The sequence below is a fragment of the Hesperophylax consimilis genome, chromosome 5 (assembly GCF_061612785.1).
Source record: "Hesperophylax consimilis isolate HC1 chromosome 5, BYU_Hcon_1.0, whole genome shotgun sequence".
NCBI classification, from domain to species: Eukaryota; Metazoa; Arthropoda; class Insecta; order Trichoptera; family Limnephilidae; genus Hesperophylax; species Hesperophylax consimilis.
In genome coordinates, this window is record NC_142840.1 from 28,244,180 (window position 1) to 28,271,361 (window position 27,182).

Below are 27,182 nucleotides of genomic sequence, written 5' to 3' on the forward strand. Positions count from 1 at the left end.
AATGCTGTGCTGAGACGGTATTTTAAAGAAAGGGAGAAGAGAAAATAACGGAAAGGAAAAATGTAAGAGGGTCGCGTAGTGTATGCAGGAATGTGTCAATGTGTGCAGGAATGACGGATGAATAAATCCATCGCTCCCAGCGCGAGAGTTTTCCAGCTGGGGAGGTCAAAAGGTCTCCCTCAACCAGTCTCTCCCGATACGAGCCGCTACGCAGCAGATGCAGAAGCGATCCGCCGCTAATACCTAGACAAACCTCTCCCCCGTGAACCCGGGCACCCCTGCTTAATCACCAAACACAGCGAATCACTTGGGGCGATCTATGGCAGGGGTGTTGTTTATCCAATAAATTGTTCCTGGGGCGGTGATACCCACACCCGCCTACTAAATTACCTAATAATTTTATTAAAAAAAAACTCTTGTAAAACTGTAATATTTGAATCTTTTTATTTCTGGCGTAAACAGAAGTCAGCAGAAACACAAAATACAAAAGTATATCCCTACCTAATTCATTCATAATATTTTCCCAACACCACTAGTTTATTTTCCAAATAGTCTAAAAAACAAAATCTTTTTGTCATGTCTCCCTCCCAAGGGCAATGAATTAAGGGTGGATGGGTTGGTTCGTAGAAAGGGAGGTCGTAAAAAGTACCCACGCTCTAGTTATTTTGTTTACGCTAAATGATCTGTTTTTCGATCTTACTTTTATAGGCATACTGGCGACAGTTTTTTTAGATTTGTTTAATCCTAGGCAATCTTTGGAAACTTAAAGGATTATTTTATTTAGGTATATCCATAAAACTAAAATATCTTTGGTTTTTGTTATTTGCTGTAAACTATGTTACTAGTACGATATTTGACAAAATTTGATATAATTTATCAGTATAAACCAGTCAACTCAAAAAAATAAAATAATACGATTCAAAGATTACGAAAACAAATTTAAAGACTGGAATTAGAATTGGACATTGTTAAAGGATGTTATACATTGTTGAAACTCTTGATGGTTCAGGGTACCGTAGTAATAGAAAACATTTAAATTTGAACTCATCACTTTAGGATGCATTAACGTCGCATAATGGAAATTATGTAACGAAGGAAGCTGTGCATTTTTACAGTGACTTCACTCTTGTAATATTTAATCATTGAAAACAATTTTAGCGACTCTGAAACTAAAAAAAAATTAATTCAACCCAGGACCTCAGCCTTGCTGGGGCTTTGTTCTACCAGTTAGCTAATCCGACCCTATTCCCTTCGAACATATTTAACTGTGTCATATTTCAACTAACAATATCTTCATTTTCTTACCAAATATTTTTGTATTTAGTTCGAGAAGAATCTTGCAATCATATATAAAGATATGAGCCAATCAAAGTATCCATTAAAAATATAATTAAATATAAAAAAATGTATACAAATAAGTAATGCACTAGGTAGGAGCAAAGATTTTCTTTATGTAGACAATCAGGAGAATTGTATATAATGATATAAAGCTGACGTGTACCCAGCGTTGCTCAACTTTTCTATACTTTCAATAAATATAATATCCATGTACTATATATATAACCCTTTCAGAAGAAATTCTCTAAATGATAAATCCTATTAAACTCTGCTGCATAGTTAGGAAGAACTAAGAACACAAACAGACAATCGCGGATAGTGACTTTATTTTATACTATTTAGAGATATTATGGATTATTAAAGCACAATACAATAAATTTTACATTGTGTGATGTATTTAAAATATATCGATATAAGAGTGTATCTGTGAAGTACTAGTATTGAAAACACTTACAAAAGTAAGTGAAAGTGAAGAAAGTAACCCTTGCAAATGTAACTCTTGATTATATATTTCAATAATTCTTTCAAATATCTCGTAAGTATAATATTTTTCTATACCTATAAGACACAAACAGTTCTTATAATCTCGAATCATCTATACCTAATAGTAACCCTAAATTTTCCGCCTGATATAGCTATAGCAACGTGAAGTTTGGTCCAGACAGGGATGCAGCTAGTTTCCGGTAAAAGAGATATGTCCCTGGCAGCCGCCCGGATATGACGCGGACTAAACGGATAAGGTTGATGTCTGTGTGCGGGCTAAACCTACAACAGAGGTCTCACACATTTTATTGTTTATTTAGTTTCGCAAGCTCTGATAACCCAACTTGCAATATTTTTGCTGTTTTAAATTTATAGAACTCCATTTTCTTTATTTTATGCATGAAATTTAATGTTTATATATTGTACGAATATATAAATATATATTTTATGAATCGGAGAAACGACTTGTTCTCATGCTGTAGACATCTTTTGTGAACACTGCTGCTGGTACATTAAGTTTTTAAAAGCAAGCTAAATTCGAACTACATTGATGCCCTGAAGACCCCACTTATCAACATATTTTGTTAGACCGATCAGTGAATGAGTATGCAAAAACGTTGAGTTTTCACATAGGCGTTGTCAATTTAATTCATCGGCTTATCAAGTCCTCCATCATTGCACAAGCAACAACTTCCGTTTATAATTATGTAAGTAAGAGATTTTTATTTTTTCAAATATGTGAGGTTTTTGTAAACTTTAAGGTCTTTTCCTTCTTTAAAAGAAAAAAATATCAAAAAATGTAATTTTTCTTCAGTAATTATTAGAAATTCAATTTATGGCATCATTTTACCTACACTTTGTTTAAATTATTACATTACTTAAATCGCTTTCTTTTTTTCCGGTTTTATTGAATGTTGCATAAATGTGTAGCTCCACACACGTGATTGGAATCTATATTGTGTTTGGTTTTATTTAAATATTCTTTGTTAGTATTTACCTGTGGTTAAAATATTTAAAATTTCATAGCTTGAAAATAAAAAAAATCTTTTTAGTTGTCAATAAACAATCATAAAACACGTTTTCTAAGTGAAGACCGTCGTTGTTATACACTGCCATCGTATCCAGTAAATTTAGAACAGTGTCATTGCACAAACTTTCCAAAAATAATCCAATTGGTTGGTGATATCTGACATACACCATAGTAAATAGTCGTATGTTGTTGTGGAGTAGAATGGTGTGCAGCCATTATGCCTACACAGTCCATATTCTGTATACATGTATAACACGTGGAATGCAAGCGAATCGGATCCTTATCGACTCGTTCACCTAATACGGAGCAACGGGGTGGAAGGTTATTTTCAGGGGTGTTTTCAAAATAGAGGATAATTGCTTCGAGGTTGTAGGAACTCTCTGCAGTTGGCATGTGATTGCTTTTACTTTATTTTAATACAATGTGTTATCTCATAACATAGCAATATAGAGCATTTTATTTTATTTCTTTAAATATATCAAACCTACCCATTATGATAAAAAATACGAACAACATTTATATTTCGGAAGAAGAATTTTATTTCATACAAAAATACATAGTAATTTTTACGAAAAAATAAGAAATTATTTTACAAAATCATAAATCATTCAAAATATTTACAATCACGAATTCACATTGACTTTTACACGCGCATTCACAAATTCTAACATTTAAATAACTAATTCTATATTTAATACTAATACTTACACGCTAATACCTCATTAAAATGTATTTTATTAAAATAAATTGAAAATGAAAAATTTATATTATGCAAGGCTCCAAATATAGTTAATTTAAATTTTTAAATGTTTATTTGAAAAATTTTATTCTTAAAGATTTACTAAAAGTAATTGTCTTTATTGATAGAACTATTCATAAAACTAATATTGCAATTGAATTAAAAGATTTGCTAAAACTTATAATTATTTCGTGAATGGAATGGTAAAGTAAATAATTTAATACCCAATCCATTTAGTTGAATTTTTTTAATGAATGGATCCAAGATATCCGAATTAATGATTTAGCAAATATAATAAATGATGATTCTCTTAATCATTAATTTGTAGCTTAGGCGGTAAAATGATAGATGATGATTCTTAAATATCAAACTTTCTAATTAATTATTTCAATCGTGATGAAGTTTGAACTCTAAATAAATTGATACATTTTGCATGAAATGATTACATTGATGGGCCCATTGAAATAATATTACTAAACTTACGATCATATTTACAAATGATTAATTTATATTTTTTCAAGATATTGAAAAGAAACTCCTCTCTCTTTCCTTTTCAATTCCTTTTTTTATATTATTTATTATCCAATAATTTTACAAAATATAATGTTTTGAAAAATTGTAATAATTGTATCATTGGATATTTTTTAAATAAGTCTCATGAAAACTGTTCATTGTTTTTTTTCCTTTTTAATAAATGTCTTAATCGATTGACATTACATTCGTTACGTGTTATTTATTATAGTATCTTTATTTTTTACAAGTAAGTCTTTTAGGTATGTTACAATATAGAAATGTTCTCTGAATATAGCAGGACAAATTAAAATCACTTGTAACACAACATTGCACTTTTGTACGTATTAATCTATAACACAAACCTTTAAGAATGTACCTTCACAATAATTTTCATTATATATTCCTCGACAGCAAACATCATTAATATTGAGGAATAAAATAATATTTTTCTTTATCAATCTTTATCAACGAATAAAGTGCTACTAAAACCATTATTTTAATTCCAGATTGTTCCACTTTACTAGAATTTGCAGTCCCACTTCACGTTGCACGGCTTACGGTAAGACTTTGTTGGGCAAACCGACTTCACCACTTACGTGTAATTCACAAATCAAACACACTCACACTGGTAGCGCCCGACGAACAAAGGCAATAAATTTTTCACAACTCGAGGAACTTTCTTTCCAGCTTTCGCCCGTAAAACTTTTATATCTCGCCACTTGTAAGTACGTTTGTGTGCGGTTATTTATAGTGCACGCGTGTGATAATATATCCCACTTTCGACGTTTGTATTTGCGGACCGTAGGGAACGCTTACACTTCTGTCTTACAGACACCCCGACGCTCAAAAGCTAGGCTGAATGTATACTCTGATTATTCGCTACACTCTTCAAACTTATACCACCATAAATATTGTCTATTAGTCTTTGAATAAATATTTAAATTTATTGCATATTTTTGTTTCACTGTGTGGGACTTATCCATTGTATGGACCGTATGGGCCGAAAGGTGAAGGGAAGTATCCCGGATAAGCTTGAGTTTGTTGTACTGGAACATTGGCGGTGAGATAGGTCGTCAGCAAAGTAGGTACGACTTTCGTTGAGTAAACCGTTGTGTATGCTGTCTTAGCACCGAAAGTAATTTTCAAAATCTTGCTTTCAGTAGCCGTTACCTCAGTCTGCGTAACTACGGGAGTTGATGTGACTTGGAATTGGTTTTGCTGTTGCTGGAAAGGATTTTGTTGTTGGAATGGATTCTGTTGCTGTTGGAATGGATTTTGCTGCTGTTGGAACAGATTTTGTTGCTGTTGGAATGGATTAATTTGCTGAACTGGAAGGCCAGGAAGTGTACTTGTAATGAGTTCATAGTCAGTTTTGGTAACTGTAGCCACTGGCCTGGAAATAGTGCTCTGTACTGTAGCTTGTCCGTTGAAGAATGGAATTACGTGAGATTCGTAAAGAGTTTCAACTTTAATAACTGGCTTAGATGTTGTGATGACATTAGGAATCTGAGCTGCGGCAGCAGGGTTCAAGAATCTCAGAATAGCAAGTTGCTGAGCTTGTTCGGGAGTGAGGGCTGGTGTTTGAGGAGGAGGTGAGTCTGTCACCTGTTGAGCCTTGGGGTTAGATGAATGTGCTTTTTTGTGCCTCAAGTGGCTATCTGGGAATCGAGATTTATCTACTTCAGATAGATCAAAATCAGATCCAACATTAGCAAGGTCAAGATCTGGGGGGAAGGAACGTCTCAAACCATCTTCATCTTGGTCGTTATCATCTCCGAATTCAAGTTCCAAATGCAATTCAGATCCGGCTTCATCTAAGCGGCTGTTGAATTCGTTCAATGTTTTGCTAGGTACAAACTGATATGCTTCCATGGGAGGTAAAGTCTTAGTTGCAGTCACAAGTCTCGTGACAGCGTATGTTTGAACCAAAGTGTAACTTGTTGTGTTGGCGGCATTGTAGACTACGGGAAGAATATGGGTCTTCAGCATAGTTTGCGTGGTGCTGAAGGTTTCGGTGAGGGTCTCTAGCGGTGGAGTTTCCATTTCACCTACGAGATACAATACTGGAAGAGTTGCAATGCTTGAATCCAATAAGTTGTTGTCCTTGTCGTAGTTAGATGCAGTGGCCAAGATGTTCTCTGTAAGTGGTTCTGTTGCTCTAATTGCAGGCCCTTCTGTGTGTTCAAATGACTTTTGGAAGGTTGATGTTACGGTAATATATCGTGTATTTTTCACTGTTCCAACCTACGAAATAAGAGAAGAATCATTTAAGTTTTACTGAGTAAGTGTTACATTTCATATCACTGACATGTTTTCAACATATATGGAATATTATATATTTGAGCAAATATCAGTACAGCTAGTTATCTACGATAATTCAAATGGAAAATTATAATGATTCATTTTTGGGGTATTATGTCGTGTTGCGCTACCTTCTTCTTTAGCCAAATTTTCGAACATTAATTAAGAAGGTAGCGTAACACGGCAGAATACCCCAAAAAATAAAACCATAATAATAATTTTGGTCGTAAAAATCTCCAATTATAACCCACATGGAAAATACTTGTAAGTAGTAGGTATTTATTTCATTTTAATATAATATACGCTCTGACAAAATACATGTCCCTAATAGAACTTTTGGTTGTGAAAGAAGTTAAAATTTTACCTGGAATGTGTACGGTGACTTTATGGTTGCAATTTCGTAGTAGATATCCTTCAAGTCAGCAGCTGTTGAAATTTCCACTTTGATGGTCTCTACTGGCAATGGCTTGTCAATTGAATTTTCATTTGCATCTTCATCCAGAAGAGAGCCAGGTCCATTATGGGAACCAGATAATTCAAGATCAAGATTGTCAGATCTTGACTGTGGGTTTACGAAATTGTTCTGCTGATCTTCTTGTGATGCTGATGCTGGTGTAGTGGGTTCATCGTGTCCAATAATTTTTTTGATTTCAATTCTTGGTTTAGCGGTGGTCTTGTATTGCCATCTGCCGGGAGCTCTATTGAGCTTGAACTTGTAGAGGCTGGTCGATTGAGAACCACTGGCTTGTTCAACCGCTGATGCCTGGACCCTAGGCTTATATCCTCTACGAGAGTGGTCTACACTCGGGGCTGTGGTGATGGTGCTAGACTTGAAGGCTCTGTTGGATTTGTGGTTGTTGCGCTTGTTGGCATATGTAGCGGTGGTTGGCTCGCTGAAGACAGAAACGGTGGCCAACTGAGTTGCTTGAGATGATGACCTGCCATAACGGTTACTGAAATTAAAGCATATGAATACTCATTGTGAACTTCAAACATGAAGACATTCGTTCTCACGTATACAATATTATGTATTGTTCTAACAAGTTTTATTTACATAAACTACACACAGGAAACTTTAAAAAAGATACTATCTTGAAAATTAAAAAAAATTAAATTAGGGCCTATGTCATCCTCTGGGGCAGGCTATTTGAGGCTCCAAACCAGAGGTGGTTGCCAAATTCAATAGTAGGACGCACCTGTGATTTGAACAGGGTCAGCAGTTGTGTACTATTTAAGTATTTGCGGGTTCTATACAATACGAGTACATCCAGCTTCTGTGAGGCTAACATGACTCTGGCTTCGATTGAGCCTTGCTAAGGAGTTTTGCCTTAAAAAAACACTAAACGTATTTGCTTTTATGAATTTTGTTGATTACAAGTATATGATCAATGATTTAACCTTGGTAACCAGTCTATAATAATATAATAAAAGTATAAAAAATTTACCTGAATGTCTTTTGCGGTCCATTGGCAACATTCTTATTCTTCTTATTACTATTTGGGTGAGCCCTTGCCTGGGGAGTAGGTTTGCTTTGAACTTCTTCTTCTTGTGCAGGAGCAACTTCTTGAGCCTTATGACGATTCTTGAAACTTCCTCCAGCAATCGCTGGTCTCCTCGATGGCCTGATTAGATTGGGGCTTCCGAACAAATTTTCTAAGGGCAAATTGGTCTCCTCATTCAATGAAGCCGCTGGAGTGGGTTCAAGTGTAAAACGTTTATTGTTGGACAAAGCTGGAGCAGCTGTTTTCAAAATTCTCAAAGTTGAAGATGGTGCAATCTTAGGTTTTTGGTTGTGGCCTTTGAATACATGGCTGGTGCTGTGAAGAACCTGGGCATATTTTCCAGAAATAACTGTTCCAATGACACTGGTTTCATGGACAGTAGTAAGTCCTTCTTTAACAATGGTACCTCCCAGCTTCGTTACCAATCCAATTGGATGATCATCATCATCAACAATTTTTGATGAAGGCGTATTAACCCTTGGCTTAGCTCCGTGCTTAGGTTTGTGACTTTTGGATGGCCTCAGATTGATAACTTTGTATGTCTCTTCAACGAATTCTGATGGTTGACGGGACAGAAAATCATACTCAGGATCTCCAATGTTATTGTTGGCAACCAAAATTGGTGGATCATCGTCGTCATCATCAGATGATGATAAAACTTCGACGATACTTGAGAAAATGGGCTGAGTGGCAACGGAGCTGGGATTAATTTCTTCAACCTCTTCTACTTTGCTAGACACTATTTGAGGTTGTAGTCTTAAAACGGTTGAGGGTCCACTTTTAACTTCAACTTTAGATACGATTTCTTTTTTGAGAGGTAGAACGGCGATGTTTCCCTGCTTAACTTCGACCTTTGAAGATAGGACTTTCTTGGGAGCTGCCTCAACTACCTTTGAAGGTCCAGTAACAACTTCCACTTTGGATAAGATTTTCTTTTCATTTATGACTGCGGGTCCAACAACTTCAATTTTGCTTGCCCATATTTTAGGTGCTTCATTCACAGCAGTAGACACAACCGTTACTACACTTTTGAGCTCTTTTTTCGGCGCTGCCTTTGATGATTCGGTAACAATCTGAACTTTGGAGGATAGTTTCTGGGTTTCCACAGATTTAACTTCCTTTTTGTCCACAGTTGCCTTAGCGATTGGTTTTGACGGCTTAATCTCTATGGCCTTTACCTCTAGTTGTTCCGGGGCTTCAATAATTGGTGCGGAGGTAGTTTCTGGCCTCGGGGCATCTGTAAATACATTTTACCCAAATTATTAGTGTTCCATATTTATTTACAAAAAACAGCATTTACCTAAAAAATATACTATCATTATTTCGTATAAAGCGTTTTACTTTGATGAGAGCACCTTCGTGTTTAAAGGTGATTACATAATTAGAAAATTATTTTTTAACACAGGATTCAGCAAATGATTTTTTAATTTCCACACAACAAATCCCTAGGGCGTATTATGAAATGTTTGATACATATTCAGATTGGCACTCAGATATCACGAAACAATTAGTAGATAAAATGTACTACTTTGAAGATGGATAAAATGATATTTTTAAATGCGTAAACTATGGTGCACATTTTCTGTCGCTAAGAATGTACCCTGTGTTATGGTGGACGGTTTCAAACCAGAGAAGGCTTATTTTATTCAAGTATTGCTAGGAGATTGCGAACATAATCCAAAAGAATCGGAAATAATTACTCTGATGCTTTTTGTTTGATATGATTGCGCTGTCGTTATACAAATATGACAAGATGCACAGCTCTTCAAGTTATTGAAAGGTATAAAATAGAATATCAAAATAAAATTAAATAATAATATCTTGCAGCTAAGCATTTTTTTAAAGTCTTTCTTTTTATGTTGTTGATCCAGACCACAGTTTGTGTCTTATGTCTTTTATGTCTTCAGATGGCGAAACAGCTGTCACGTGTAATAATAATTACACAGCAGAACTTGTTTATAAATAAACTTTTCTTAAATAAAATTAATGATAGTATTAAAAAAAAATATATATATGTAAGTATTTTTTCAAAAACCTATTTACTCACGGAAAGAATAAATGGTTATCAAATGCATGTACTTTGATGATTATATATTACACGAGGATTGGTCTACAGCAAGATTCAGATACAAATACATCCGGAGAATATAATAGTGTTTCTCACCAGGTGATGGGGCCGATTGCGGTGAAAACACCATGACAGTGTTCCCTATGGTGGTTGTGAAGTCCAGGAACCCATAGACCGTTTGAGTGGTGAGGTCGAATCTGGGGACATCTTGAGCGAGGGCGAGAACGGCAGCCGGGGCGGGGGTTGATGCAGGGATAGTGCCGGGGATGTTTGGGTTAGAGGCCACCACATACACCGGGCCCTGGCCGAGAGATGGCACCACTGAAAATACAGAAATATATTCATGATTACCGGGGTTTAATTTTTGTTAAAAAAATTTCATTTCATTCAGAATAAAAACCTTGCTTGCAGTGGATTTAGTCATGTTTAGTAAAGAGATCTGAATGCAATTCTGTTCTCCTGCCACCCTTCGTTTGATCTCATAACCATCAATGATGAGCATTTCATAGTTCCAAGATCTCTAAAAGGAATTATTTTTATCGGCTTTGTAGCTCTGATTTATAAGTCGTTGAATAGAGTATGGAGGTAATTATAAATTAAATAGATTAAGTTTGTATATGTGCTTAAAAATGTAAATAGCCGATAATTACGGTTAAAATATTTTTTTTTTCAGTGTTGATTTGTAAAACTTCGAATAAAGAAGATAGATATCTATTTATAATATACGTGTTAAGTTTTGTGTGTGCGTGTGTATATGTTTTTTAAAGCATCAATATAAAACTGTTATTATCTTTGATACCACCGATACTTAAAAAATACAATTCTCCTAACAACTCAAATAGACGTATAGTTCACTTATCTGCAACAAATACGACTTTTTTAAATCTTGAAACAAAAGTAAATTTATTATTGCTTGCGACTGGATACAAGCATGTGACCTCGAAGACAAAGGTCGGTAATTTATTTCTAGGCCACCAGAGCGAGTGAAATTGCATGTGATATAATCAAATTGACTTTGTTATCAGTGACTGAATCCTCCAACGTATTGGGCCATTTATACAATGAAGGAAGTAGATGAAGATAAATAAATAACATACGTAGAGCTTTCAAATATTTTATTAATATATTATGGAGAATGCTTTCTTGGCAGAAAGTTTATATCAAAATAATAGAAACATACTAGGGCTAAATGATAAAATATTTTTTAAGATAATATCGTACGGAAATAAACAGCCGGTACGATTTATTAAGATTTTTGCTCCCAAAATTATAAAAATTGTTTTTCAAAAATTTCCTCAGTAAGAAGGAAAAAGCCCAACATGGGTTCAAAAGATTCCAATGGCTAAATTACAAGAATATTTTTTTTTAAAGTTTAAAAAGTTTTTAAAGTGAAAAATAACGGGATTTTTTTATTTATTTTTTATAGTGAATACCTCACAAGAGTCCCAACTGCTCCCGTCTGGAGCCAGTGAGACTATGGCATCCCTAATTGGGGGATGTTGTGAGGCTGAAGGTAAGTGGGGAAGGGAAAGAGGAAGGTGGGGAAGTACCTGGCTATTCAGATCTAGTCACTAAACACGGCTAAAGCCATTTGGAGCAACTTTTCAATTCTGAATGGTGGTCTTACTCCAGGGCGATACTGGTAGTATCTTCCACTCTGGAACGTGCCGCAATTATACTATATATTATTTCAATTAATTAATTGTGAAATAATACAAATTAATCAAATAAAATTTATTTGCGCACGCCGGGTTCGAACCCGCAACCTTCGGAATGGCAGTCCAATGCGTTACCACTGGGCTATGCCGGCCGTCTTAGGGATAGTATGAATTTTCGACACATCAGCTACAATTTTGAAAATGACACTTTAATTCAAAACCAATCCGAGTTCATTGAACCTATGTTACAATCACCCACAATGACGGTCCGCATCTGAAAAAAAATTTGTTCTTTCGAAGGAAGCAAATACATGCTTCTAGGGAGTGACATTAAATTTTAAATAGAAAAACAGACATTGTAACACACCACTTTTTTATTAAATTATTAACTGAAAATTGAATAAAAAAGTGGTGTATTATAAGGTAAATTTTTTCATTTAATACAAATAATTGTGTTTGATAACACCGCACTTAATTTTCCTTCGTTCCAAACAAAGTGAAAAAAGGTTTATTTTTAAAGAGGAATGATTGGATTTTAAATGGATTTTAACCATTGCCTATTGATTTTTATTCAAGTTTATTATTTTAACATCACAATATTCTTACCACAATAAAAATAAAGTACGTTCTAAAATAAAGCATTCTCTAATTTGTGGAGATAATTCACATATAGTTTCTCATAATTTCGGTACTTGAAAAAATAAACAATGTTCACACCAGTATCGCACTTTATTGAGTATTATCTCATGTTTTAAAATAGCATGCCTAAGGCCATGTACAAAATAATTATTATACGGTCGGAGTTCATAAAAGTGACCATTATAAAATGAAGTTCATACGCCGAGTTAAACAATACAAAGAAGTTAAAAAAGTTAAGTAACTGCAAAATCTATTATCTATATAGCCAATCGACATGCTCATTTTATATCGTGAAATGTCACATTGTGGTATTACAACAAGGAGCTATGATTCCATGAAGATCGTTGGTTTAAAACGTACATTGTACATTCGTCAAATAAATAAATTGACTATATTCCAATGATCATCACAAAATCTGTGAAATCTACTGAACAAATCTACGCGCTAAAGGAAGAAAGCAATGAGCCGTAAATTCGAGGAACGGTTGGTTAATTTGTAAATAATTAAAAATACAAAATTACAATAAGGTATTTATCAAACAGTTTAAAAAAATCTCTTGATGTGAAATTTTTTTTATCTCTGGCGGAAATATGATCATGATTGATTTATTCAATTATTAATTTCAATTCATTGAATGCATTCACCTTTGTATTAGAATTGTGAAAAATATTTCAATATATTTTGATGCGACATCAAGATTTTTACCTGAATATAGCTTAGGTAGATAACGATTCTAAACCAAAATAACATTAAAACTAAACTAAAATAATTCCGCCCTTGTGCCTTGCGACAAATACATAATAATCGATTAAAGACACCAACTCTCCATCGTCTATCCTAGGAGTGTGTATTATTTCTGTAGGTAATAAAACAAACAAGTATTGTTCATGGAAGAAACGTTTGGCATTGACCCGAGAGCGAGGTGCTCGGGTGATCGGGTGCCCGAGGTGCCCGAGGTACGCAGGTACTCCGTGGTAATGCATCATGACTTTGATTTTATTGTATCCTTTGATTGACCTCGTTCCAGTATTCTCTTCTTTATCTTATAAAGCAGATGTTGGAAACTGGCACGCGAGCCTAACACACATTTAATTTTTGTAAGAAATGCAGTGTTCACCTTCTTATGTTTCATTCATGAAAAAAACTAAATTAACATTTGAAACCCTTTCTAACTGTCTCTGATATTTTGTAGCAATATTTCTTAGCCAGAATTATCGATTGTCCTTTCCTCCATTTTTTATTTTCCAACTACGAAAAAACTATGAGGTCAAGCACTTCTTTAACGCTGCACGAATAAATATGCAACATTTCACAAATAAGCAACGTGTTTTAAAAAAATTGTGATGTAGGTATTTTATTTAATTGATATTTGTTTCCAGTGAATTCTATTTTCAGGTCAATCCGTGTAATGCGCGAAATATGTATTGTATTACATCATGGAACCACAAAATAAACTGTGTTTTAGTTGAATTTCGGACAGCTTTTCTATGACGCAAATAATGTCCAAAATGCATTAAACTCCGATGGAATTTTGATTTGAATTCCTTGTTTTTTAATATTTAAATTTTATAACCAGATAAATTTACCAATGTTGCGTTTAGCAGTAATATAATACAATCAGGTTTGTTTGCTAAGAAACGATTGAACACCCCAGAGAAGTGTACTGCATTCCGAGATGCTATAACAATCACGTCATTTTGAATTGATTCATTTTGCCTCTGATATCTTGATAGAGTTCAAAGGTGTCTCAATAATTGAAACCTTGACAATCTAAGCGCTAAGTCATTGATCAGTTATAATTGCATTGGGGGTACTTTAATCATTAAAGTCGTGAGAATAGAATAAATAGATATAATATATATCATGAATATTGTAATAATTCCAACATTTTATAAAGTTCAAGCAAGACAATACTATAAATATCAATATGATGCATTTATTTTATGGACGTGCAATGAGAAAATATCATTATCACATAGAAGTGCGACATGTACTTACTGCCCATGGAGTGATATATTTATGAATCTCATGGTTGTGTCTTGTATCCTATTATTAACTTGTAAGGGGCATTTTATAAATTAAAAATATTAGGAACTTCTTAGTTATATGTTAAGTAAGATTATCTAATTACACTGTATGGGTTAGACCGGATTAATTTTTGCATAAACAATTTTCAATGAATTATTACTGCTCTCACATTATTGTTAAATCAATCAAAAATATTATTTTCTTGCACGATATTGAATGTCAAAACGTGCTGTTATTGAATGACATTTCGAGAAAATGCCTTCATACTTATTGTTAAGATCTATCACGAAACATTATAAATTACTTTAAGTTATCTAGGTTCAAGTTCACACGAAAATGGGCGTCATTATCTACTTTATTAGAACACTTAAATTTAAGGAATCGTGTTTTTGTTCATGGACATTATAAGACTATGAATCCTCAAACTTGAAAAACTAATTACTGAATGTTGGCTGCAGATAAATAAAACAGTCTGCCGGCAAGCATAGATCATCTTGCAAAAAATGATTATTTGTTTTAAATTCTTTTGAAGGTTTTTCGTGTTTTTTTTAATTGCTCTGAGAAAAAAATATTTTATTACATCTAGCTAGATCCAATCAAAAGAACTGCGGATATCACATTAAAATTATGGTAAAACAGGCGAGCTCAGTCGCAAAAAGGTAATTGTTACGTTTCTGGGTCTAGAAATCGGGGGATCACTATCGTAGAAGTGTGAAAATATAGTAAATTCATCTAAAACGTAAATATTATTTGTATTTTTTAAACCCATAAATTAATGAAAAGACTTCATTAGAGTTTTTTTTAACTAGATCCGATCGGTTAGATCCTTCCGAAGCCTATGATTTTTCATCTCATACCATATTTTCGTTTTATTTCATTTCCTCTGACAGGTTGTCTTAGTTCCACTAGCTCTAGATGTTAGCGCGACTGTTATGGGATTCTAAAATAATTATAATGTAATTTTATTATAGAGTTCCACTTATTTTAACCATTTTTCCCATTAACCAACATAATTTTAACGCGGTAGTAAATTCACTTAATCCCCCATTAATCTCGGAAGCTTAACTCTATTATCGGACCTTTAACTGAGCTTATATCATTTTACAGTTAGGTACGTTAATGGGATGAAGTTTTAAGCTCTACATTTAACAAAATAGCGAGGATTTCAGAATTCTAACGCAATATGCAAATGAGATATAAAATGTTGTTAGAATGTAATGTTTATATATTGAACAAGGATGTTATTGCCGTATTAAAATTATTTTGCTAATTATTCATGTTATGATTTTTTAGTATTTTGAAATTTGGTATGTAAATGATTTTCATATAATAATACTTTTTATTTTCATTAATAATTATTTTCGACAACAAATGTAAACAGAAAATAACAAATCAATGAACGGAAAACAGGTTCTAATCACCGTTTGAACAAATACATATAATACAGCAGTTGGTAACTTTTCACTGATGTTTGGTAAACATTTACAGATAAGTATAGTATTTAAATAAAATTCAGAACTTTTATTGATCGTAAAACGTAATTCAATCTTACTTTCGTTAAAAAATTGCAAATAAATTGCGACTAGATTTGAGAGTTAAATAGATATGTAGTAAAAAATAAGATATGAGTTGTAGTTATTTTTCTAGGCAAACGGATAAATTAGAACAGTGATAAAGAGAATACAATAAAATAAAAGGTAAGGATAGATAATGTTATGTTAGGGTATTGTATTCGGTTATTTTTCTAAAAAATGTTGAATTTCATGGAACCATTTAAAATATATATCACTGAAAAGCGCGGCTCAAAAGCGCCGCAGGGGAAATGTTCGCATTTATAAGCCTTCGCTATGATCACGCACCAGTGGAAACATGGGCGGGTGAAATAATGAAAATCCACCCAACCACGATAGCCTATGTTGCACCCCTAGGTATGAGTACGCGCGTACTATCGAGAAAATCACAGTGCATTCCATTACCCGGAGTGCACAGCTGAATCCTGAACTATTCCTGAAAGCTCTCGGCGGAACGCACCGCGCTGAGTGCGTGCAAACGCTAATCAAAACCTTTTCTAAAGCAGATCACTGGCTTAATGGTGGCATTTAAAGTTTTATGATGTATCAGTGTTTACTTTTAAAATGTGGGGAAAAAAGAATCAAGAATTATTCACACCATCGCCCCAGGATATCATTTATTGGATAACCAACTCCCCTGTCATAGTTCACTCAAAGTAGTTCGCTACGTTTGGTGACTTGTAGGGGTGCCCGGGTTTAAGGGGTGAGCTTTGTTTAGGTCTTTTTAGGTGTTAACTGCGTGGTGAATCGGATCGGGGGAAACTTGTTGAGTGAGACCTTTTGATTTCTTCAGCCGTACTCTCTCTCGCCCTATCGCCTTGCACCGCCGAGGGATCGATTCATAAGTCGGCCGTCACTCCTATACACATTGAACCGCAGATTCCTACTCATCCATCATACCTTTTTCCATCCCCATAACTTTCACTCCTTTCTCATAAAAAAAAACCCTCCAGACAGCATCTCCAAAGATAACTACGCCCTTACGGAAATCCTTTCCTCAGGGCCTCCCGTTTTAAGCTAATGTAAAAAAGTAAAGAAAATTACTCATAAGTGTAAATTATGTATCCTATTAAGTTGAAATTATTTTACTTACTATTCAATCAAATATGTTTATTATTTGTGAATGAAATATTTAATTTTTTGCCACAAAATAGGTTTTTTCCTACGAGTTTCAACACACTATTTTTCAAATGATTGTGTATCAACGAAACAAACAAAATTGCATCCTGTTTTTTCATTTGAAAATGATTTTCACATATTCTTAATTCTAAGGTCTTAATGAAAATGAGTTTACCAGCTGAAAGTACATAATGACTCCAGCCCGCTTCGAGAGATTTTGACAAGCTAATAGTTTTTTTTGCTTTATATTTAAGGTTGACAACATGCAATCAATATCTTCACAGCCAGACCGGCAGTTCGAAATTTGAAATGCAGTGAGCATTGAATAATCAAGCTCCAAACTCAGTCTGCTTTGAAATTAATGCGTTAGTAGCTGCTTGCAGTATCTATGATTTTTTTTAAATATAGTTTAAAATGTTACTGGTCTTGTAAGGTGAACGTATAATAAAATTAAAACATTCGACGGCATCCGTGGTCGAGAGATAAGGCTCTCGACTAGCAAGCCAGACATCGTGGGTTCGAATCCCGGCTTGCGCAAGTAAATTTTTATTTGAATTATTTGTGTTATTTCACAATTTTCTCATTTAAAATAATATATAGTATATTTTCGGCACGTTCCAGAGTGGAAGATACTCTCAGTATCGCCCTGGTGTAAGACCACAGTTGAGAATAGAAACGTTGATTGAAATGGCTTTGGCCGTATTTGGTGACCTGCTCTACTTCCCCATTTTCCTCTTTCCCATTTCCTTCTCCTCCACATTACCTTCAGCCTCATAACATACCCCAATTGGCGATGCGATAGTCTCACTGGCTCCAGAAGGTTGGCAGCAATTGAAACTCTTGTACGGTTTCACACAAAAAACAAATAATGATAGTAATAATAATAATATTCAATATAATGCTGATAAAGTACCCGTTTTATAGGTAAACTTTTAAACAATAATGATTATTGTAACTTCTCACAAGAGATTAATTTATAGCCAACTAATGAATAACGAACTTAAGTTCAAAGCAATTTATATTTTAATTATCATGAAATTAACAGTGATTCTTAGAACACATACATTGTATGTCTTTAGTAACGATTAGAAGTATAAAATACCTTTATGATATCATAATAATGGTTTTGATTTATGAAGATAATGATTAGGTTAGGTTATCATGGCGTCGACAAAAGCAACCATAAATAACATAGATTCACAGTGAAGACATTAATTTATTATAAGGATAACGTTTGATGACTATTTGTTTTTGATTTATGCTTAGTCTTTATAGATATTTACGTAATGTAAAAAATACTTTTATGCGTGTTTTCACTGTTTGCCACACAAGCCCACAATGTTTAACCAAAAAATGGATAATAACCCTTTATGACCCACACCTTTCACAACCCGCTTAAACCCCGCAAAATAAATATCAGTGAAAGTTGTGTGCTCCAAATTATGCCCAATCTAGAAACTTGAGAAGTCCAGACTTTTCGACCTTTTTCGCAACATTGGACCGATTTGCGCACAATTGACTTTAATGTATGATATAATAAGCCACTGTCAAAATTTAAAGCATCCATAAAAAATATATAATCCTCCGATGGACAATGTACTTTTACCCCTATTGATGGTCAAGATGGCCTGCCCAGGCCACATTGCCCAATAACAAATAACTCTGTCTACCATTATTTAACACTGAATATCAACATGTTGGTAAACTAACTCTATTCGATATTTTAGCTTTCTAGATTATTTTGATATTTTAATATATCAAACATTTTGAATCCCTAGCCATGCCAAGTTATAAATAATCTGTTTGTAATTAAATTTATTATATTAATATTATATTAATTACATTCTTCAAATAAGTTTAAAATCATTTTATTTTTAATTACCTACATACTGTAATAAAACAATGCACACTCCTCTTCCAGCCAGAAGCTAATGCTTCTATGGAAGAGGGGTCTTGAAATATTTGATCATATATTGTAACAAATAAACAAAAATGTACTTATATAATAATTTAAAAAAATCATCCAACTGAATTAAAAAAAAAAAAAAAAAAATTATTACGAAATTAATTATTACGGCATTATAAACAATGTTTCTATTACTTGATTATTTATAAATTGAGGAGATATTATCGAGTATCAAGATAATACATAAATCTCTTTTTAAACTTGTCAATACTAGGATACACTCATATTTCAGTTAAATTGCTTGTTAAAAGTTCAGCTCTCTAGTACGAACATGGAATTCACCTAATACCCTTTTCCACGAACTTTCCACGCATCAAAGTAGCCCGCTTGTTTATCATCACAAAACAGAGCTGCCTCGCGTGTCTTATTATTTAATTTTAAACTTTCAAATGTGCAAACGCTACCGTATTTGCAATGCAACTTTCCGCATACGTTCTGTTATTATTTTGTGTTGTTGAAAATTTGAAATGCCCAACAGCGAAGCTCTCCGGTTGCGGGTAGGTACTTGAATGAGTTGGTTTTACAATTTGGGTTCGGTCGAGATGCAGAGTGATGAATTTTCATTTTGTACAGACTATATTTGCCAAGGGGTGTGAAAAAAAATTTATACGTTTTTACAAAGATGATTTTATCAAATTTTAATTTATTCACGCATTTTTCTACGAAATATCACAATTACTGAAGTGATCCTAATTTCAAGGAATGCCTTTTATATTTATACTTTTTAATGATGAAGGATCACAAATAACTCAAATCCACGAAAGCTTATTTTTAATGAAGCTTAAACTTTAAGCATTATTGATGCAAGTTCATAGCCTACTCAAAAGGACATTTCCATTACCGAAATTATTCATTTATGAGTATTTGGGAGTTAGTTGTATTCAAGTAATATGATTTTTATTGAATAGTTTCTTAGCACCAATTTCATACAAAAGTATTTATCATCTATGGATTGATAGTTACATCAAAATTCTGTTTTGTATAATCTTCAAATGTAAGATGTAGACTTTTTCGTGACGAGCAGTGTAAAATGGTCTATTTTTCGCGCTTAATTCGCTTGTTTTGTCGTTTTAAAGAAGACTGCACAAGATGGAAGTGAGAAGCCATCCTTCACTCAAAAGTCACAATTTATCTTGCGGATTTACATCCACTTACTGTCAGCGGCAGCGTAAAGCCGGCGCCGCCAGGGACCGTAGCAGTTAGGTCGTAGCACCTCGCCGCGCGCCGGAGAGCCTCTACGCCGGAGTGTATATTATTCCATACATCCCGTGGAACTCCCCGACCAAAGAACCCTAGAAAATCGGTGACAGTGACAACATTTTGTAAATGTAGTCCGTAGACAGTTGGAATTTTGGAGGTGGCGGCGATATTAAAGCTGGAATAGCTATTTTTAGAACACGCATACTGAAATTTTGGATAAGTTTGTAAAAATGTATTTAGGTTAGATATAGCCACTATATACTCAAAACTGAACAACTGACTATAGAAAAATAGAAAAGAAATTTTTCTAAAACCTTTTCTGTCTTTTCATAAAAACTTTTTCAATTGCTATGAAAAATAATTGTCTAAATAAAACGCTTTCGTTTTACGAAGTTTCAATTTTCAATTTGATCGCATATATTTAAAAATCATAGCAGTTCATCATAAAAAAATACAAAATAACTATTAATCATTATAAATAATTCGAAAAAAGTGATATGCGATTAACTAAGAATTTAAGCAAAATTTTTTTTTTTTACAAAAAATGAAAATTTGATTCAAATTCATTTTTAGGATAAGCACAGGCGGCGCTCCTGTAAAATTAATACAGGCTGGAAACACTACAGTTCAGGCTATTGTTATTACCAGAATTCAGCCCTAACTGTCAAATCCGAATGTGCAAACATTGCACGCCGAACTTTTTAGGTTGCACTACAAACCAGCGAAGGGCGCAGTTCTCTATTGAATTTATACTACTTGCTGATTTTCGGGTAAAACGCATATTCAACAAAAAAATTCTTTCACGATGCAATTATAACAACGAGTATTTAAACATATTGATTTTATATTTACATTAAAAAATAAACCTTCCTTAACCTAACATGATCTGAGATTTCCACGGCCAAAGCATTATCGTGATTTTAATAACTAACTGTCACGCCGTTGGCAGAGAGGACGGACCGCCAAACAACTCGGTCTTGGCACACACTCCTTGCCTCATTCACAAACATCGTCTATACATAATCATCTATTATTCTGACTCTTGACATGGCCAGGCTCAGGTATCTGATTTACTTGATGGTACGATGTCTTCCTCGTCCCCGACGTCTTCTAGCATTCAAATTTGCCTCATATATTCTCATTGCACTCCTTTTTCCATTATTCGCTCTACATGCCCAAACTATTTGAGGGTCCTTTTCTTAAGCGTACTCATTACGTTTACATCAGCCTTGCATTCTTTGCGAATCTTCATATTCCTCAATCCTCATGATTATTTTATTGGTTAATTTGACCAAAGTTTTGAACAGCGTTATAGTTTTTTATTATTTGCCGATGTAAATTAATTGAATGTTTTACTGAGAACAAAATTCTTTTTAAATGGACAGTTTCAAAATTGTTTCACGAAATCACATGAAAAGATTTTATTTCCTCAATTTTAAAAAGTTTCTTTAGTTTTAGTATATCAATGTTTACAAATGACAAATTTGCAATGTCACACTTACTTGTGTTTGGCTATCTATAAATAAAAATATGTGCACCTTTCTTGATTCCTGTTTTACTGGTGATGGCTAGGATTCATCAATGTTTTTCTAGTTGATGCTTCGATATTACTTCATAAGAAACATTATTACTGATATATACTATAAGAGAATGATCACTCCTCCTGTATGTCTACCATTTGAGTTGCAACGGATGGTATTATCATGTCCAAATTTAATTTCACTATCTCAGATATCTTCAGTGTTTCACTCACCATACGCATAAAAGATTTATTTTCCTCTAAAAATATTTTGACCTCATAAATGTGATATAATCCTTTGTATGATCAGATATATTATTTCATTTTTCTAGTAACTTAGAAAAAATAGAGATTCTGCTAATTTTAGCTTCTAGTTTTCTTTCATAAATTGGGCATTCCTTACTCATGACTAAGTGGCAACTATTTAGTTTGAATCCCAATGTATTACTTGTCACTATCCAATTGACGTACTGAGTATCTTCATCTGTGCAATATTTTATATAGTAATGGTTTACACACTTTGGAAAAGATTTTAGGTTTCTTCAATCTATTGTTTGTAATTAAAACCATTACATTTTAAACATCTCATGATATTTAAATTATCAAAAACCCTGCATCTGTCCCAATATCTATGTTTTCTTCCTTGATATGTTTTTCCGTTGACGTCAGCATATATCGTATGATTGGTTAGGTTTATTAGATTTATTGTTCCATTTACATATGTAACTTTTAATTTTGAGTTTGGTTCAAAAGTAAACTAATTACGACTATTTCCTTTCTTTTCCATCCCTTCAAAATAGTATTTTTCGGTTAGGCCTATATTTTTGGTTTTGCGATTCTTACGTCACATTTTTCTCCAATCAATCCAATCACTTCGTCATGATTTTTTTTATCGGTGGTATTCCACTATTAAAATTTAAACATCATCCATCCTTAAACGTTTTACGAGTGTTTAATATCACAGTGATTTAGATTTTTAAGAAAGCACACTCTATAGACAGCATTTTCTTCAATATTACTGCAGCATTGTGATGCTACTGTTACAAGCACTTCATACTGATTAAATAAATTTCACTATTTTAAACGAAGCAGAACGTCATTGACAACTGTGGATGATCCTCCATAGTTGATTCTCCAATTAAAGTTGAAATGAGTAGCATAATAGTGCAAAGTCCCGAAGAAGCCAACCTGAGTAATATTTCACCACGGCACTCTACGGTACATTGTTATTGAACTATATTGAAATTAGCTACATTTGTTATATTTGGTCTGTGTGTTGTAGGAAGAGTATAAGTGTTGGTTATCGCAGCACAAACACAAACGTAGCGCCACATTGGCAGCTGTCAGATTGTTTGCGAGAAACCTCCGCGATCTAATTATTAATTAAGATGGCGTCGATATAAATACCCACCGTCAGTTCCGTTTCCCGCTGGCGCACGGCGTCAAGACGTCGAACCAAGAAGTTTCCCGAGAATAGATATCATTTATCGCAAAATGAAGTTGCAACGTAATACAAATTATATAATGTTACAAGAAATAAATACAAGCTGAAGAAACAGTAAATTCTGTGTAAGCTGATTAATAATATACGCGTATTTTTAATGGATTTTTTTAAACTATGAAATGTTTAATAGTAAAGAAATAAATAGATGGTGAGTTATGCAGATATAGAAAAATTAACAATCTAATCTTGATCTAGACTGATCAATCTACGTTTATTAATTGCAGTAAAATAGAAGACAATTATTTGTGAGATGTTTTGTCAACGATGAGATATTACAATGAAATAATTCTAATTAAAGTGGCCGTAAAGGTTTAAAAACATTTTTACAAAACTCTCAGGTAAAATTATAGACGTAACGTATATATATTTTGTTTAGAAGCATATAGAAAACAACAAAAGTGATGTGAATTTTTATAGACACCAATAATAGTGATGTGAATATGTATAGAAAATAACAATAGTGATGTGAATCGGTGCACAAAACAACAATAGCGCGTTTATCTGTATAGAAAAAAACAATAGAAATATAAATCTATATAGAAAACACAAATACCATGTGAATCTATATGGAAAAAAATAGCGTGTAAATCTGTATAGAAAAACTATGGTGATGTAAATACGTAGAAAAGAAAACAACAATATTGATGTCAGTCTGTATAGGAATCAACAACAGTGATGTGAATCTATATCCAAAACAACAACAATAGTGATGTGAATCTGGCCATTTTGTAGATACGGAAGCGTACTTTTTACTTTTTTCAATGAATAATGTTTAAAAACTGGAAGTCTGGGGAGTTAGAAAACAAATTTATTGATGGATTAGTCCCTTGTTTAAAGTAAACTTGTGTTTATAAAATTGATTAAAATTTTTCAATAAATTTATTCTCTTAGGTATTTGCTAAAAAGGCCCCTCCGAATCAATTAATCAAAAATTTCAACATTATATTTGAAAAATGCATCCCGTGGGATGGTTTGAAATGAAATTTTCCCTGATAATTGTTTGCATTGTTCAGAATTTAAAATTCGCTAATGGATAACATCATCCATCAATAGATTATATTCCATTTAAGCGGGTAGGTACTTGAAAATGAAAAAAAAATTCTACTTTATTTTTAATGGTGTGAGTTTATAAAATAATCATATCATATCATATCATAACACGACATTGTTAAAAATGGCATTAAGTAAACTGGTTAACTTAGCAAAATTAAGTGTGTTTCTCTCGGATACATGTTTCGCATTTCAAACTAATTTTCTAATAATAAACAATCAAACTAATGGCCAAGAACACCCTTGAAGGGTGAAAACCAGAAATAATAAAAAAAAAATAAAAAACTAATTTTCTTTGCAATATCCTTGGAATATTATCATTCTAGGATACTTATATACTTAGAATACTAATATCACGATGAAGAGTTGGGTTTTAATTTCTTAATTATAATTTTACAACAATTTTATTTGCCTTCATTGGCGGGTCGTAAATTCTTCAAACTAAAGAGTGAGACATACTCTTAATATATAGCCCGTTTAAAAAACCACCATTCAGAATAGAAACGTCGCTCACAACGGCAGTAGCCGTGTTTGTTGACCAAATTTGAATAGCCAGGTACTTCCCAATCTTCCTCTTCACCATCTTATTCCCTTCCCCACTCATTTGTTTGTACTCATAACATATTCCAATAGAGGATGACATAGACCTACTGGCTCCGGACGTACTTTTTTGTCAATATTAACCACCTCATTGTTCCGAATCAACATGGATTTTTGTCGGGCAGATCAACTTTGACAAATCTCTCACTATGTGAAAACTATATATCGAACGCATTAGCTAATAGAACACAACTCAATACCATATATACGGACTTTATTGAGGCATTTGACAAAGTTTGCCATAAAATTCTCCTCGTCCAACTATGTGAGCTCGGTATCGATGGAAAACTTTTAGACTGTTTCGCAAGCTATCTAACTGATAGAGTTCTACTAGTAAAAATCAATTCGTTCCTTTCCAACCAATTTATAGTTACAAGTGGTGTACCACAGGGATCTCATTTAGGCCCAAAATTGTTTTTAATGTTTATTAACGATATTTTTAATATATTTGGTAACGATATAAATGTATTACCTTTTGAAGACGATTTAAAAATATTTAAAAAGTAAAAACCATTGAAGATTGTATCAGTATACAAAATAACTTAAATAGGTTAGTTAATTGGTGCACTCTAAATAAACTATATCTCAATATAAATAATTGCCATTCAATAAGATTTTACAAAATAAGTCAACCAATTATTTATTCATATGAACTTAATAACTCAACCCTTACCTTTGTCGAAGAAATTAATGACCTGGGCATCATTTTCGACTCTAAATTAAACTTTATATCTCACATAAACTCCATTAACAATAAGGGAATGAAAATGCTTGGATTCATTCTTCGAAACTCCAGAGGCTTCAGAAATATTTCAATCTTGAAAATTTTGTAAACATCCTTAGTTTGAAGTCAAGTCGAATATAACTCCTCGATCTGGTCCCCCCATTATAAAATATATTATGTTCAAAATTGTAAATGATAGTAAAGACAGCCTTGATTTAATTAACCTCATTGAATTTCATGTACCCATAAGAGCTACTCGTTCTAAAACCCTCTTTAATTGTAACAATTCTAAGACTGAACATTTCAAACACTCGCTTGTACCTAGATTACATGAAATAGGTAATAGGTACGCAGATGTAGCGGATCTGTTTAACTGCACAGAAGCTAGGTACAAAAAGGCTTTAATATCATATCTTTTAAATCGTGACCAATAAAATGTAAGTCTACTCATACTTACGTAAAAAGTCAAATAAATATTAATATAAAATGAACTGCCTGGGGCAACTGAGAAAACTTGGGTCAGTAATAATATTCAATTCGGTGAACCAACAGCTTGATTGGCACTTACCTACTTTCAACCAAAACCTGAAAATAAATGCATTCATTTTAGCTATTGTAATATATTATATCATGTATCTATACTATCATATATTTAAATCAATACTAATCTAACCTAGTGTACTTATAAGTTTTGCATGTACTTGTATCTCTAACTTTTTATATCCATCTAGAGTTTCTGTTTATTGTATATTTTCTGATGTCACTGTTTATTATTTACTGTATATGGTATATTTTATACCGTTGATATTAAAATAAATATTAATATTTGTAATAGCTACGAATACTAACGGAGGGAAATAATTACACCCAGTGAGTAGCCATCGTCAATCTATCACTAAATAATATACAAAATACAAAAGATTCACATATAAATATAAAAAAGAAAGAAAAAATAGTGTAATATTACTTTTCTTCGATTGCCGATGTACAATTCACCGAATTTCACATCACAATGCATCCGATAATTTAGAAGTCCTATTAAATTTGAAAACCCCTCTCAATAGTAGAAAGCTGTAAGTGCCGCACACTCGAGATGCAATTCTGAACCTTTGTGGAGTGGAAATACGTTGGTTAGTCTTGGAACTACTGGTTATCGGAAAAGGTGAAGGGTGGATTCTGAATAACGGTTTGGATTCCACGAAATGTTACAATGCGACGTTCAGGAGTGCAATTTTCAAAGTTTTCCGCTTAGTACGCGAGTGTTACATAATATTTTGTTTGTTTATAAACGATGGAATTCAAATTGATATACTTGCCTTAACGTGAAATTAAATAACCAGACCCTGCGCAGAAAAGAAATTTCGCTAAAATAAGGGAACGGTTTGCAGAGCATTGTCTCACTTTTCTGGAATCGGAATGTTCGTAAAACGGTAGAAAAATGCATTCAAATCTCGTTGCTAAAATTGAGTTAGGTTGGTAAATTACAACACATTTGTAAAAGTGTCTAACTAAATATTCTAATAAAATATTTAGTTTTGAACTTTGTTCTCCCGATTTGGGGTTTGTGGTTATGATTTTTACGCATTCAGCAAATTGTGCGCCATTGTAAAAAGGACTAGTAATTCGTAAG

At 33.3% G+C, this 27,182-nt stretch overlaps 1 protein-coding gene across 2 annotated transcripts in view; it reads right to left on the reverse strand.

Moving 5' to 3' along the window:
* Positions 1 to 3,564: 3,564 nt before the first annotated feature.
* The window catches only part of LOC149423733 (uncharacterized), a 290,673-nt gene continuing 267,055 nt past the window's right edge, over positions 3,565 to 27,182 (reverse strand). The window contains exons 7-10 of one of the 2 annotated variants that reach the window (XM_089631785.1): positions 10,071 to 10,295; positions 7,850 to 9,143; positions 6,769 to 7,342; positions 3,565 to 6,347 (exon numbers count right to left, since the gene is read on the reverse strand). In XM_089631785.1, coding sequence (XP_089487911.1) covers positions 5,079 to 6,347; positions 6,769 to 7,342; positions 7,850 to 9,143; positions 10,071 to 10,295 — 3,362 coding nt within the window. In that variant the 3' untranslated portion in view covers positions 3,565 to 5,078. Of the gene's footprint in view, positions 6,348 to 6,768; positions 7,358 to 7,849; positions 9,144 to 10,070; positions 10,296 to 27,182 lie in introns of both variants that reach the window. The other variant, XM_089631783.1, reaches the window with a different exon arrangement.